Genomic DNA, 16,902 nt, shown 5'->3' on the forward strand with positions numbered 1-16,902 from the left:
CAGAATGTCCCATATTCATAGAGAGGTTAACAAGTTTCCGATTTGCTAGCAAAGCAAGGAAGTAAGCAGGAGGTGTCACTGATCTTCGACCATAACTTTGATGGGGTTTGGTGCCCCTTGCACAGCGGAAGACTTGTACAAAACAAATAAATCGACGTAGGATCTATTTGACCGATTATGAGATTAATCAATTCACATGTTAAACAGATAATTGCATGCTAGAACGCAAATAATTCATGCTCAAAGAAAGTAAATCCTAAACATGATTTCTACGGTTTAGAGTTACCGATTTGAATCTCCAAAGAATCGTCGATTGCTCGCGCCTTCTCCACGATGATCTTCAATACTAGACCACGGATCTTCTCTCTGGTTCCCGAACTGTATCTCGATATCAGGGTGGGTTGATCTTATCAAAATACTAGGACTCGAATAAAGAAGACAGAAGAAATCATTCTCCAATTAGGAGAGAAATTTGAACTCCTCTAGGTAGAGGGGAACGAAAATTATGAGTAATGATAATAATAATTTCTGTCTCATTTATTCTCCTATTTATATTAAGTTCCTTTTGGGCCCAGACAGAGATCTATGGAAGGTTTTGGATATGGGCTCGCCCAATTAGCTTTTTACTAATTGAATTGAACCCACAATTTAATACAAGCTTATATTGGAATATTACGAGCAACCACTACAGAAGTAATATTGAACTCTCCCCATCCAAATCCGAAATTACAAGTAATCCGGGTTTTCGTTATTTATATTATTTATTTCCCACGCTTAAGATATAAATGTCCATTAATTAATTAATGTCTGCTATTGACTTAATTAATTAACATCTTATTAATTCCAAGAGTGGACTTAGTAAGAAACATTTATTTATTATTCATAGAGTAATAAAACTCCAACTGGCCAGTTTTCCAAATAATAAAACCTTGTTCGAGCTCCTCTTGAGGACATTATCAAAGGAGACTCACCTCGCGCACGATTCAACATAGTAGCAAGCCTAGCACCGCTAGATACTAATCACCACTACCCAATATATCAGGATTATTGGGTTGCGAAAAAACCGCACCATTTGATAAGTCAAAGTAGTGCATAATCAATACCGTATGCTCAATGCTAACATATGTAGATTAAGAAATAGTATTTTATCAAGACCTAGTCTTTCAGTAGATAGCATAAAGACACGTCTTGCTTGTTAGATCCGTTCAGTGCTATACCACACTAATGTCATCTTATTTCAGTAAGGCTTAGAAATATGCGGACTGACATTGCAACCTTTCACGATGGGTAGCCAAAGCCTATCTAGGTTATGAAATTCTTCTTTTTCTTTTGCAAAGCATTGCATAGGTCTGACCGTGTTACCTTAAAGTGGACGACGCCCACAACCGGTCTACTAAGCAAAAGACTTAGACTTTGTTTGCTTCTTATACATTTAAATGTTTATAAAACATCTTATAAATGCACAAGCAAACACAATGTAATAATAATAGTGATTCTATTCGTGCGAGAACTGCTCGAATAATACTGAATCGGGTTAAAAGTGGATTATAGAGTTTTACGTATACAAGCAAGATTCTATTCGAGCGAAACTTGATCGAAACATGCTTTTCGGTATACCAAACCTAACAAACTTAGCCCCTCCAGTAGTTAAAGCTCTCGCGGTGCTAGAAAAGGTCGTGATTCCCAATGTACGACGGAGCTTCGAGTTGGGGATTACGTAAATATTGAGGATTAGAGTAAAGGGGTGTCGGTTTTCCTCTGAGAATCGTCCCCTCTCTACTCTAGCCTTGGACTACTCTGTGGAGTCCTTAATGATCCGTGGTTCTCTTGTTTTTATATTGTAACGCGTTTCCGCTAGAAGCACTTTTGGCTTCTAATTCTGTAACATATTTCTGGATGATATGTACAGGTGTGGGTACGCCTAACCCTCCCCCTCCGTGGTGCTTTTGATATAAAAAAAAAATCTTTGATACACACTATGGGTCTAAAGATACAAAAATGATGCCATAGTTGAAACTCGAAAAAAGTCCCCTAATCACAGAATTTAATACTTGTATTCAACTAGTTAAAGAAAAAAAATCCTCCATTATTAATTTGTGTGATTGTGTGTAATATTTCCAACCTAAACAAGAAAGAATGGTGGTAATTTATTTGCATATACACATAGTACTATGATATGGAGTATAATCGACTACCAACTCTTGAAGAAGAGTAGAGCAGTACCTCCAACTAATCCAACAAATTATCCCAATCCAAGAGGAAGTTGCATATAATACCAAATACTTCTACTCCCGCCATCATTTTCTGCATCGGGCCTAGCCCTGTTTATCACAACCGCGCCGCCGCAGCTTCTGTGTATCACATCACCGCACAGTTTAGTGTTCCCTTCAAACGCGCCAATTCCAAACGTCTCAAACTGACCTCCCTTCGGAATCTCCCCTTCCAGATCATTATCCGCCACGCTGAATGCTGACAGGAAATGCAGCTTCGTCAGCGATTTCGGAATCTCTCCCGTCAGATCATTCCCTGACATGTCCAGTTTCTCCACATTTATCAGATTCGACAGCTGCTCAGGAATGCTGCCTCTCAAATTGTTGTTGCTCAGTTCCAATACTTGGAGGAGCTTCAGCTGCCCGATTTCTGTTGGAATTCTGCCGCTGAGACTATTGCTCCCGAGTTTCAGGCTGCGTGGCAGGTTGAAGAGTTGGTTGTACTGAAGATTGTCGTATAGAAAGGGCAACACGAGATGGCTCATGTCTGTGCTGCTGTTGTCGGAGATCAGCGCCGGCAGCTGCGTTATCTCACGTGGGATCTCTCCCGTGAGTGAGTTTTGAGTTAAGTTGAGGACGTACAAGCTTGGCATTGATCCTACCCATGCTGGAATTGGGCCTGAGAGTTTATTGAATGAGAGGTTCAGAACTTTGAGTTTTTTCAGTTTGGAAATCCAATTTGGGATTTGGCCTTTGAGTTTGCACCCTCCTAGACTCAGAAACTGCAGGTTCTTGAAGGTGTCGAGGTGCAGCAGGTCGTCGTTGGGCATTCTCTCGTCGTGGAAGCATCGGGCGAGTAAGAGGACTGCCAGATCCTGGCAGTGTTTGAGTGTGTTCAGGGCTCCCACAACGTTGGACAGGTGGTTTTCGGTAAGGGAGATCTGTTTGAGATATTTGAGAGAGGCCATACAAGGAGGGACTTCGCCGCTGAGTTGGTTGTAGGCAAGCCGGATTGCTGTGATGGACTTGCACAAGCAGAGGGTGCCCGGGATATTACCAGAGAAGGTGTTGTTTCCGAGATCAAGGGTTTGTAAATGTTGGAGTTTGGAGAAATTGAGAGTGGAGATTTGGCCGTTGAGGAGGTTGTTGCGAAGGAGGAGAGTGGTGAGGTTGGTGCATTTTGTTAGAGAGGGTGGAAAGTTGCCGTTGAGGTTGTTGGAGTGGAGTTGCAGTTGCTCTAATTTGGAAAGCAGCCCTATACTTTGAGGAATCTCACCACTTAGTTGATTGACATGGAGCTCTAAGATAATGAGGTCCGAAAGGTTCACAATGACCTTGTTGATTGTCCCGGAAAGTTGGTTGTTAGGCATAGAGATTTCTTGCAATCTTGTTAGGGTGTAAAGGTCGCGTGGCAGTGGACCGGAGAGGGAGTTGGAGCCTGCTCTGAAAACTTGAAGGTTTGAGCATTTGGTGAGGGAAGGAGATAATGGACCAATGAATTTATTCATGGAGAAATCCAAGATTTTGATGAGTGGGGAGATGTTGCAAATTGATGAAGGACTGGAGGAGGTGAAACTATTGTTGCTGATGTTGAAGATGAGTAAATTGGATGGTTGAGGGAGAAGATAGGTGGGATCAAAGGAGCCATTGAAATGGTTGCTTGAGAGGTCTAGAGTGTGGATGGTGATGGGGAAAGTGCGGATGAGTGGGCCGAAGAGGGAGTTGAAGCTCAAGTCGAGAGTGAGGAGGCGAGGAGGGAGAGAGGGGAGGAGGCCGGAGAGATGGTTGTGGGAGAGGTTTATGTGGGCTAGGAAAGGAAGGTTTGGTAGAGTGAGGGAGGTGGCAGAGAGATTTTTTTCCGGTAGCCAAAGATGAGTGACACGAGGAGCGCCGTTGCGGGATGTACAAGCTATGCCTTGCCAATGGCAGCAATTGGTAGAGGGAGACCAGTTGAGGCTGAGGTTGAGGGGAGGGGAGCGGGAAGAGATGAATGTTAGTAAGGAATCTTATTCTTGTTTGTTGCAACTTAGTACATTTTGTGAGAGGAGGAACAAATTGAGAGAGAGGGTAAGAAGTAGCATGGGTTTGGCCATTTTGATTAATTTGTCTCCCTTCTTTTCTCTTCATCCACTCCTTATATATTCAAGAGAGAGATTTGAATATTGGAAAGAATAGACTAGGTACTAGGGTGGAAAATCATGATTCCTCGGTGCTGAGGAAAATGGGATAGGTCCATCCATGGAGACTTTGATTTGGATTGTTTCATTTTATTATGAAGTTTTCTATGTATCACTGTGACATGGATTTGAATAATTTCATTCTTCTTGAATTCTACTGTATGTATTATTCGAAATGGCATATATCAATATCGGATTTTGATAAAATGCAAACTTATATATCATACAAACTCAAAGCTCTTCAACACAGCTTCAATACTATTTCAATACAATATCAACACAGTGTAAAATTTTAAGATTTTAATGTCAACGCGGTATCAACACAATATCAACACAGCATCAATCATTGACTACCGTTGAAATTCTGTTGATATTTTCCTGTTGATGTTTTTTTTTTATCCGTTGACATTTTTCAATGGTCCAGATCATAGTTTTGAGTTTTTATAATATTTAGAGTTTTTATTTGATCACATTCATATCAATATCAAGCGTAAAATATAAAAAGAAGAAAAATTGGAAATATTCCCTTCGTCCACAAAAATTACACAAAGTTGTGAATGACACGAATTGTAACGTGGAATTGGTAAAATACAAAAGGAAACTGAGGGGGAAAAAAAGGAAAATTCACCGTTAGAAGACCCTGTAAATCAAAGTTTCCCACCCACACCAACATTTCTCCATTAGATCAAACCCACAAAAATCTAAAAGAAATACTTGTTCAAAACCTCATCAGAGAACACCCCATAAAAGAAAGATGTGTTTTTTTTTCAATTTAAAGGAGGCAGCAGCAAAATGAAAGACAAAAGAAGTCTGGGAATGTCTCATAGCATAGTTGATTTGCACTTCATTATCCAGAATTGTGCAGTAGCGAGTTAGTGGAGTTTTCAGTTTAATTTCCACCAATCCTTTCCTATCCCTCTCTCTATCTCAGTACATCTCTTCTTGAGCTTTTGAGCATGCGCATGACATCTCCCATACCATACCATTTCCAAACGACTCTTGATTTTAAAGAGATTTTGGAAGATGCTAAATTTTAGTTTTGCTTATTTGTGTGTTGTTGTCCCTTACTACTTAGTTGTCTTACCGACACCACCTTGTGTTTTAACTCTAATTATTCTTGGAACTCAGTAGTTTCAGTTAACTAGAAGCAATAAAACATAAATATAGGTGATAACATTAGTCGTAATATTAGTGTCATGCATGACACATATATCTTATGTGAGCTTCTTACGTGAGCTTCTTATGAGCATCACTATCATTTGACGGTCATTTAGTATTATTTGTTTTGATTTATATATTTAGTGATAATCAAATCAAATCAAATAAAAGAAATCAAGTGCAAACCTTCAAAGAAAGAAAAATTGGACACTTGGAACATAACATGAAGACTAACTAGGTCTACCAAATAAAAAAATCATATCAAGTGCAGACTTCGTCATGTGGAGCGCGTGACGACCACTGCCTTGAGTAATACTCCAAGATTAGGAGTGTATTTGAATAATCAAGAGAATATAAATATCATTACCAGATATACTCCAAGATTAGGAGTATATGAATAATCAAGAGAATATAAATATCATTGCAAATATCTCGTGTGTAATTGGTTAAACATTTTACGTATTTAGACTTTGTCTAATTTTGGGAGACGACTCAAAGTGATAAAACTAGTCTATTTTTTAGAACGGACGTAACATCAATATATTTTTTTTGTCTACATCCATGAGGACTCAATCTCAACTATTATATGGAAGAGAGCATCTTATCAGTTGAATTGAGTTGAATCATCGTATTAATTATAATGTTATAGGTTACAAGTTTACAGAGTCCACCAAATTCGACTGTGAGAACCATAATTACATAGGAATTAATGAGAATTTTCAAAGATGTGAATTAGGAATAAGATGCATGAGTGTCTACACATCTGCTGCATAAATTTCTTTGTCACGTGAGAGTGATTTTAGGTAATGAGAATTTTCATAGATGTGGATTAGGAATTGGATGCACGAGTTGCTACACTTCTGTTGCATAAGTTTCTTTGTCACGTGAGAGTGAATTTAGGTAGTGATGAATTATTATTAATTTGGCTAGTAAATAATGAATCATAACATAATTGCGTAAATTTGACTTGCAATTCCGAATACTTGTACTGTTGTACACACTTTAAAGTCAAAGTTATAAAGACTTGACTGCTTCAACTCCTTTTTATTCATTCCCGTAACTATATAATTGTAAATCTGTTTTAACTACTGCTAATCAATTAAATAATTACTACTACTGACATAATTCATTCATCCAATAAAACATTAATTATCTAAACTAGTTGTTTTTCCTAATAAATAGTACACGAAATTGAAATTGAAATTGAATTGAGATTAGAATCTACGAAATTGAATTTGAGGGTATTGAGTTATAATTCAATTCCAAATCCTTTTCTGAAAATATAATGTACTTCCTCCGTCCCCAATTAAGAGTCACACTTTTCCATTTCGATCCGTCCCCAATTAAGAGTCACACTTTATTTTTACCATAAATAGTAAGTAGGTACCACATTCTACTAACTCAATTCACTCACATTTTATTATATACCAAATATAAAAAAATGGGTATCACATTCCACTAACTTTTTCAATCAACTTTTCTTTATATTTCTTAAAACCCGTGCCTGGTCAAAGTGTGACTTCTAATGGGGGACGGAAGGAGTAATTAATATGGAATTGAATTTGAAGAAATTATATAATGTGTGTGTACATGTGTATTGTGTGTGTGTGGTGTGCGCAATATGTGTTTGTGCAGTGTGTAATGTGTAGTATGTGTGTTGTATGTGTCGTGTGTGAAAGTGCCCAATTTTGGAGTACTATCTATTTTGAATTCCAATTATCTATTTTGATATGAAATTCAAATGGTGGAACTGGAACTATAATATTTTACGGTACCAAACACCATATTTAAAGAAAAATGTTTTAAAGACATAATGGCATTACCATAATGGGGCTAAAATGATAAATGTATATTATATTATATTTTTAATTAAATTCATGTTTTATATATGTATTTTATTACCCCTACATTAATTTGTTTATTAAATACATCTATTTAAGGATATAAATGCCGATCATACATGAATGATGAATGCATTTAATAACACGTGAATATCCTCTAATGTTTTAAAACACGATTTGATAACTTTTTTATCTATACTCATTTTAATGCATTTACTTAAAGATATATCTTTAAAATTTTAAAATATATCTATTAGCTTTATATATTTAGTGTACATTTTATCTATAAATAAAATAAAATTTACCAGCAAATAAATAATGTCAGACTTCTTAACGAATTAGTCTTTATAAATTTGAATTTAAATAATTTGTAACAAATAATTAGCGCTATAAAATATAAATAATTAGTTATCTAATATTTTTGAACTGTAAATACTTAGAGTTACTATAACATATGACAAAAAATAATTACTTTGTAATTATAATACTATAATCTTCAATATTGATAAACTTATTCTTTTAGTCACTTTTTATTCACAACGATCTTTATAAAATAATAAAGTTTTTAGCTCAATTTATTATAACACCCAACACATTAAAATTTGATAATAATATATTATATATTAATACTACTAATTAAGTGATATACGGTTTTAATTTTAAGAATTCTATAGTTTTAATTTGTAATTTTTTTATTTTGATTTCTCTAAATTCATAAATCATGGACCATTACAGTCGAACCTCGATAAAATCATATGTTCTTATATCATATATTTCATATTTTAAATATTAATTTTTTTTTTCTTTTCTTTTTAGTACTACAATATTAGAATTTTTAGCTGATTTAACTATAACATGCAATAAATTAAAATTTGATATATGGTGTACTAATACTAATTGAGTTTAGTGTTTATGGGTTAAATTTTAATTTTAATTCTTTATTTTATAGAATTATAATTTCCTAACTCTAAAAAAATAATACGTACTATCTTATATATTATTAGTAGAGTTTATGATTCTTTATACTTTTAATTCTTAATCAATTTGTTGATATGTGATATATTAAAATAATCTAAATTGAGAAAAGTAGATTCATCCAATTATTTTCGTAAATAAATAATTTCTTTGATTTTTAATATTTAAAATGATACATTCAAATCTGAATAAAAATTAATTGTATGTTGTTAACTCATCTATTTAATATTTTAAAATTATATAGTTATATTAAAATATTAGACGCCCTAGCTTAATTAAATAAAAAATATTAAATTTAATTAAAGCAAAGAAAAATATCAAAAAATATTGAAAAGATAATGCAAAAATAGTACTCCTATATTATTTTATTATACAAACCAATCTGAATAAGATAAATGTTTATTTTTTACATATTTTTTCATATACTATTAAATGAATGATTTCATTGTTACTACATTGACAAAATGTTTAGAAAGTTTAACGAAAAAAAATAAGTTATGAAAGAATAGCACAAGGAATAAGGAAAAACCTAAAATTTAAATTATAGAATGATTAAATAAAAATTTATTTGAAAAATCATATAATGCTATTTAAGTTATCAAACTATTTTACAATAAAATATAATAATTCAGTTATGTAGTGTGTTAATTAAAACCATCTCCAACCGTACTCCATAAATGAGTTTTGGTGTAGAAATCTTCTCCAACCATACACCAAACTCAAACCCATATTTGGTGTTATTTCACAAACAATACCAAATATGGTGTTACTGCAAAAATTTTATGAGACAAAAACCCAAAAATGATGTAAATTTTGAATTTGGTATAAATGATTGGAGTAAAACTACTTTTTGGTGTGACGTATACTCAAAAATGAGTTTGAGTTTGGCGTAAATTGTTGAAGATGGTCTAATACTGATAATCTAAATTATTGACTTTTTAATTAATTATTTTAAAAATTTACATGACAAGAATGGTTTTGAAATCCGTTTGAAAAAATTTTAAATCCATTACTCTAGTGGGATTAAGTTTATCTCCAGTTCACATATATGCATTTACGTAAGAATAATGAACTTGGTTAAATATTCCTTAATCAGATATATATCTATGTAAATTATATGTATAGCAAAAAAAAATATAAGGGCATCATGGCATAGAGACATTACGTCTCTAAATCACTACTCATATTTGAATTAGATGCGTAGATTCCAACTGTGCGATCCGGATTCAATACCATACGGAGCCTATATGAATTTGGAAGGAAAAAATGGGGTTGCAACTATATTTGATTATTTTGTCATACGGCTGAGGCGCTGAGCCGACTGTTCTGTATTTATCGGATCAACACCAAAGCCCATGGCTATAATAATTAGTTAAGTAGTTTCAATAATAACAATTCTTCTCATACGAGTGATTAATTACTAACTCATCATTTAATTGTTAACTACAACTAATTTAAGACTATGAGATTTTAGATTTCTTGTGAAAATAAATTAGTACTCTCTTCGTCCCTCTGTACAATGAGCGTTTATTTTCGGCACAGAATTTAGAAAAAATTGTGTTAATTGAGTTAAATAATGTATAAAAAAGGCCGAGAGATGAAAAGAGAATAAAGTAAAAGAGAGTAAAGTAATAGAGAAGAAAAATTGTTATTTTTTGCTAAAAAAAAAGAAAATACTCAGGTATAGTGGGACAACCAAAAAAAGAATACGACTCAGCTAGAGATGGACAGAGAGAGTAGTGGTTAGAAATTCTACCTAGAAACTTTTGTAACGACATGAGTTTGAATGCACAATTTATATAGTAAAAGAGAAGAATTGATAAAAGAAGAGAGATGAAGAGAAAAATAGATAAATTAAGAGAGATGGGAGAAAAAGTAGTATAAGTAGTATTAGAGGATTGTTGGTCCATTATCTAAAATAAAAAAAAATTAGAAGGTATATTTTTAAGGGACTAACCAAAATAGAATTAATATCTATTTTTAAGAGACAAACGTAGCAGCAAACACTAAGCAATTAATCACGTCAATACTTTCACAACTCTAAACGTAATCATCACCTCATATGAAACTTTTAACCCAAATAAAAATAGATAGAGAAAAACAAATCAGCCATAAGGTGAGTAAAATACTAAAAATTCAAATATCAGATCAAAACTATATTGAGTTTTAAATTTTGTAGGTTTTTTCCGAATTTTGAATTGGGTCAGAATATAGTTTATATAAATATCGGATTTTCAGATCAGACATTTTAAATTTTAAAACTAAAAAAAATTGGAATTGAAAATTTATTTGTAAATATATTGAATTTAGCTTTAATTACTAATAATTTTACCAGTCAAATGTTCATTTATTATAACCAAAACACTAAAACTACAAAAGCCTAAATTGGATTAAAGAGCATTCCTCCCATTCATTTACTTTTTTAGCATTAAATTAGTTCAAATGTTCGTTTATTACTTAATTAAGTGGTGTATGTTACGGTTCTATATATTTAACTACAATATTTTTTTCTCAAAAAGTTACTATAAAGTTTTAGACTTTTAGAGAGATTATAGTAATTGTCTAATTAGAAAAAAATGGTTTTACATCAAGAATAAATGTAAAAATTTTAGATATTTAATTTTTTTAGGTAATTTTGGATCTTTGCGTTCGGATCAAATTTTAGAATTTCAGATTTGGTGACAATTCAATTCAGATCGGATTCACTTTTATAAAAGTTTGAATTTGCGGACAAATGGATCTGACTAGCTAAAAAGCTCAAACCGAAATGTGAATATTCACTCTAAGACAGGATATTTAAAACAAGTCAATTAAATGTTAGAAACGTACATAGAAAATAATTTGTAACTTTAGCATTCCTTCACGACGACCACGGCCACGACTCGTTAAATAATTTTGTGGAGTATAAGAAAAATGGTCAAGATTAAAGACGTTTCATCTCATGCATTATGATTGTGACCATTTGACGGGTAATGGAGGAGGGGGCAAAGTGTTATATTAGTATAATTTGGGGGCAGAGTGCAATTAAAGGAAAGTGGATTGGCGTTTTCCATTTCGTCTGGTAAATGGCATTGAATTGGATTGGTTTTATGATGATAATTCAGAAGAAAGTCAATTAGTCATCTTCAACTCTTGCTATCCGATTCCACTAATCTATCATCAAATTCTCCCTATTTCTGCAATCTCAGATCTCAATTTAACCCCAATCCAATCCAATCCAATCCGCGATTCAGATGAGGCTGCCGATGGTCGATTGCCGGAGTTTGATCCAGTTCTGCCGAGCTTTCCCCCCTCGCAACACCAACAATTTCACCCCCCGCCGCCGCCCTGATTCTCTCAACCCCTTCTCAAATGAATTCTGCCACCGCTCCCCTCTCGCGGCCGTCGATCTGGTCATACTCGTGTTGGTGATTGTCTCCTCGGCCTTCCTAATCCTTCCTTACATGAAATTGTTCTTCTGCGAGCTTTTGCCTGCCGCTCACGCCGCCATGGTTGACCTCATCCTGGAGGAGCCGCTTCCCTACGTGGTGGGGTTTGCGACGGTGGTGGTGGGGGTGATTGTGGCGCTGTTGATCGATTTGAGGATGAGGAAGTGCGGAAACCCTAAGTGCAAGGGGCTTCGGAGGGCAGTGGAGTATGATATTCAGTTGGAGACGGAGGCTTGCGTCAAGCACTCCCCACCGCCGCTCCATGCCGATGCTTATCGCCAAATTAATGGATTGAGGGAGCTGGAATTGGGGGAGGATCGGAAAGAGTTGGAGGCGGAGCTCAAGAAGATGGCGCCGGTCAATGGAAGGACGGTCCTCATATTCCGAGCTCCCTGCGGATGTCCGCTTGGTAGGATGGAGGTTTGGGGTCATAAGAAAGTTCGCAGAATCAAGAAGTAGTCTTGTTTCCTTTACATACCAGTGAAAGTTCACTTGTCTTGATACAATATACTACTGATATATATACATACAATAAGTGATGCTTGTTTTAGACTTTATTAGTAATACACTAGCTCGAAATACAGGAAAACACTCATCTGATCACATCTATGAATACAACTAAAGCTTGTGTTTTGTTGAACATGTCATGCATTCTTATTTGTTTTGTGCTTTCCTGTTTTTAAAGCCATGTTTAGTTGTGTGTTTTGCACTTTTGTTGGGCTTTAGACATGTTTTTGGGGATAATTTGGATGTTGCTTGGGATCATGAGAATATGGAGTGTTGCCTCTTATCTTCTTTTGGAATAATCATTTTGAGAATTCAGTAAGGAAGAGATTAAGGTTTGTGTTTGCAGGGTGAAACTGTTATGTAGCTTTGATGGAGATATAGGTGATGTTGTTTGTGGTAAATGAATGAGATTGTTGTGGTTTTTGATCTTTTGGAGTGAGAGCTGCACCATGATTATTTAGGTTTGATAGCAATTTGTTTGGTTACTTAGTACCTATATGTGCATTCCAGTTTTATAGATCTGTGGTAATTTTGATAATCTTAGTCAGTATTGTTGCTTATAGATAGCAGCAGCAGCAGCAGCAGCTAGGGTGTTTACTCAGATGTTTGAGCATGGCTTCTTGTTTATATTGATTAAGTTATAAGTTAGTTCCCCTCTGCTGTTATAAAGGTCGAAAGCAGTAGTCAGTAGTCACCACCATACTTGTATGCCAACCCATGAACCACACTAACCTTCTCAATCTCTACATATCATATCCCAATCCATAAACAAAAACAGACTGAAGCTGATGGAATCACATCCAATTAGTGTTTTATAAAACCAAGAGAGCAGCTTTGCCACCGGTATAGGATCTTTACACCATCATTCTCAATCAACGGAGCTTTGACACTTATTTCTTGGATGTTACCAACTAAGCCTTTTCCATTTATTTCCAACTCAATCTTCATGTTAAGATAGTTTCGCATTCTGTAGCTCGATTAAAGATTCCATTTACTTGAAACCCAGAATTTGTATTGGATTGAATTTTCAAGTTGATTTTAAGGCTGTTTTTGTGTATAAGTGCACTCCACTGTTGAATTTTGGGAAAGGCCTCTTACCAGTCTTGTCATATACTACTAGATAGTAGATAATTTGACGACCCTGTGTGTAATGTCTATTTGCAGTTTATATGTACAACTTTTTTGTTGCTACCCGTGTTAGTAGGGTCATTTCGCCTCAAAGGAACAGGGATGACTTGCCCCATTAACACTAATAGACTTAATTCATTGCATTTCCGTCTACATTTCATGCATAGCTGAAAAATGTGTATATATGTATCATGCCTGCACCAACTCTCATGTTTAACACAACTTGAGCATCACAGTTTCGTGGTGGTCGAGGAATAGTTCATCATAAGTAACGAGTCTTTTCCCATATCGTGTGAAGCTAGTTCAAGTTAGATGTTATAAGCTTGATCATTAGCTTCACTTACAACAGTCTTTGGGCTTCTTCAATCCCTAAAACTAGACTAGATTGAACGAGTCCGAGGCCAACTCCCTCTATCGCAATTTTCTTTTGGTTCCGACCAACCATCATAATATTTCTATTTTCATTCTTCTGATGATATCATTATTTGCGCCTTCACTTACAATTGCAAGTGGTAAGTTAACATCAACATCTAATTTCTGGTTTCTTCAATATTTCTTTCTTGTATCTATGCTTATCAAAGCTAAACTAAAAACCAACAAAATAGTACTCCCTTCGTTCGATAATAGATTCACACTTTTCTTTTTAGTTTGTCTCAAAAAATGTCACATTTCTTTTTCTGGAAAAAAATTTCTCACTTTAATATAAATATATCATTTTCTCTCTCCAGCTAACACACAAAACAATATCTCATAAAATCTTGTGTCATTCTCCGATTATGTCATCTATTATGGAACGGAGAGAGTATTAACCAATAAACACAGAATAATTTAAGATTGAAAAAAATATAATAATCAATATAAATTGTAGTATAATATTGTATTAGACACATAGCAATGTAGTTGAACACGGCACGTTTACGCCATTTGAACTAATAATAACCAATTAAAACACATCTAAAAATAAAAACTTAGAACAACCCAAACAAATCAAACATAAATTCATCTCAATCATAGTGGCGCTACTGAAGATATTTCTCGGCAGTGCCTGCATGTTTGTTAGAGCAGCTTTAATGCCACGGGCCGGACCGCACCTGGGTCCCGGCCCACGGCTTAACGCATTGGAGGGGTGGGAGTCGCGGCTCAGGTCGCGCCTAGGGACGGAGGAGAGTCCCGGGCCGCGTCCGGTTGCATCCTGGCCCGGCGTTGTGTGCTCCCAGGATGCGCCCCGTGGCGGTCCGGCCCGACATTGCGTGCGCTCGGGCCGGACCAGGACCCCCTTTTTTTTAATTAAAAATTGATTTTTTTATTTTTTTATTTTTTTTTGCCTATTTAAACTCCACATTATTTTCATTCCTTTTACACCATTCCTATGTATTTTCCAAAATATAATTGTTCGAAAGTTTTCAATTTTTAGGAATTGTAATTTTGAATTTTTAGGACTTGTAACTTTTAATTTATAGGGTTTGTAATTTATTTTAATTTCTTGATTTTGTAATTTATAATTTTTGACTAAACAATGAATATTCCGCATTTTAATTATTCAATATTTTCTATTTTACTTGTAAAATACTCCCTCCGTCCCGGATAATTCGGGTCACTTTGACCGGGCACGAGTTTTAAGAATTGTAATGAAAAGTGAGTTGAAAAAGTTAGTGGTATGTGGATTCTATTTTAAAGTATTAGTTTTATAATAAAATGTGAGTAGGAATGAGTTAGTGGAATATGGGGTCCACTAACAAAAATAGTAAAAGTGAAATGGGACAAATTATGTGGGACAGACCGAAATGGAAAACCGGGACGAATTATCCGGGACGGAGGGAGTAACTTATTTGTGAATAGTGCAATTTAATAATTGGGGTCTGGATGAGGCCTGCAGGGTTGTGGGAGTTGTGGCTTGACGGAGAAAATGTGAAGAATTATGACATTGGGCGATTGAGTGGACCTGGGGGCCTAGATCCGGAACTGGGCTGAGAATGCTCTTAGAGCATCATCCACAACCATAATAGTGTGGATTTGCACTAGGACTAGTCAAAAACACCTTATGCTACGTCACTGCCACATCAATACCCACTGCACAATAGTGGACAAGCACTAGGAGTAACCAATAAACAAAATCACAAATTCACAAATACGGAATTAAAATTTCGACACGAATACATGGGAAATGCATCCATTTTATATAAATTAAAAAAAAGTACTCCCTTCGTCCCACTCAAGATGACCACATTTTTTAGTGACACGAGATTTTAGGAAGTGTTGAATAAAGTAGAGAGGAAAAAGGTAGTTGAATATTTTAATAAGGAGAAAGGAGATAGGACGTTATTTCCAAAATTGAAAAGTGGTCATCTTGATTGAGACAAACAAAAAATGAAAGATGGTCATCTTAAATGGGATGGAGGGAGTACATAATTAAAAAAAATACATTAATAAAAAAAATTGAAAAAACCGCTGGCCCGTGCACTAGTTCGTCGGGAGCTCACAATAGCGAACTAGCGGACAGACTAGCGCCAATTCCGACGGACGACCTCTCGTCTGTTTGGCTAGTCCATCTACCGCTCGCCGGTCACAATAATCTCTAGTCACGCACGAACTAGCACGGACTAGCAGCTAGTCCTCGTGCTAGTCCACTATTGTGGATGCTCACTTTTGCAACATGAGTGTACTTGTCAGCGGAATAATCTCTCCAGTCCATATTATGCTATGCTCATCCTAGGTTGGCCCGCTTGAGAAAAAAAAATTCCTCATAATATCCATCATTGTTTTATTAAAAAAATATATTACTCCCTCCGTTCGCGAATAGAAGTCCCGTTTTTTCATTTTAGTCCGTCCGCGAATAAGAGTCTCAGTTCACTTTTATCATAAATGGTAATAGAGTCTCACCTTTCACTAACTCATTCCACCCACATTTCATTTTAAACTAATATATACAAGTGAAACCCCTATTCCACTAACTTTTTTCCACCAACTTTTCTTAGCATTTCTTAAAACCCGTGTCGCCCATAAATGAGAATCCTAATGACGGACGAAGGGAGTACTTAATATGAGCTGAAAAAGAAAAATGCTTGAAATATGTGTTAATTAAAACGATTTTATTTATAATACATTAAATTGTACTCCCTCCGTCCCCTATTAGGAGTCACTCTTTGACCGGGCACGAGTTTTAAGAAATGTAAAGAAAAATTGGTTGAAAAAGTTAGTGGAATGTGGAACCCATTTTTTTATATTGGTTTTATAATAAATGTGAGTGAATTGAGTTAGTGGAATGTGAGATCTACTTACTATTTATAGTAAAAATAAAATGTGACTCTTAATTAGGGACGGAGCGAAATAGAAAAGTGTGACTCTTAATGGGGGACGGAGGGAGTATGATTTACAAGTCTTACATTTTATTTTCTCGTTTATTTAACACAAACGAGAAAATTACTAGAGGTACAAATTTTGATTACGTTGAAAATAAAAGCGAAAAAAAGGGGGAAAT

The 16,902-nt window shown here is 35.1% G+C and overlaps 2 protein-coding genes across 2 annotated transcripts; one reads left to right on the top strand and one right to left on the bottom strand.

Moving 5' to 3' along the window:
* Positions 1 to 2,065: 2,065 nt before the first annotated feature.
* Positions 2,066 to 5,373, bottom strand: LOC125195416 (receptor-like protein 2). The gene is made up of 3 exons (XM_048093567.1): positions 5,366 to 5,373; positions 2,962 to 4,166; positions 2,066 to 2,889 (listed from the first exon to the last, which is right to left on the bottom strand). Exons 1-3 carry the CDS (start codon positions 5,371 to 5,373, stop codon positions 2,243 to 2,245), a joined length of 1,860 nt encoding a protein of 619 aa, XP_047949524.1. The 3' UTR covers positions 2,066 to 2,242.
* Positions 5,374 to 11,442: 6,069 nt separating this feature from the next.
* LOC125204046 (uncharacterized protein At5g19025-like) lies at positions 11,443 to 12,429 on the top strand. Its single transcript, XM_048102589.1, has one exon. The coding sequence runs from the start codon at positions 11,595 to 11,597 to the stop codon at positions 12,246 to 12,248; it is 654 nt and encodes a 217-aa protein (XP_047958546.1). The 5' UTR covers positions 11,443 to 11,594; the 3' UTR covers positions 12,249 to 12,429.
* The last annotated feature ends 4,473 nt before the right edge of the window (positions 12,430 to 16,902 follow it).

Source organism: Salvia hispanica, chromosome 1 (genome assembly GCF_023119035.1).
Source record: "Salvia hispanica cultivar TCC Black 2014 chromosome 1, UniMelb_Shisp_WGS_1.0, whole genome shotgun sequence".
Taxonomy (NCBI): Eukaryota; Viridiplantae; Streptophyta; class Magnoliopsida; order Lamiales; family Lamiaceae; genus Salvia; species Salvia hispanica.

What these genes read in the sequence shown, in the direction of transcription:
- LOC125195416 (XM_048093567.1), bottom strand. An exon ending in AGGAGGGTGCAAACTCAAAG is followed by an intron (nt 2,890 to 2,961) that starts GCCAAATCCCAA and finishes ATAAACTCTCAG; the next exon opens with GCCCAATTCCAGCATGGGTA.
- LOC125204046 (XM_048102589.1), top strand. Translation starts at nt 11,595, where the DNA reads ATGAGGCTGCCGATGGTCGATTGCCGGAGTTTGATCCAGTTCTGCCGA.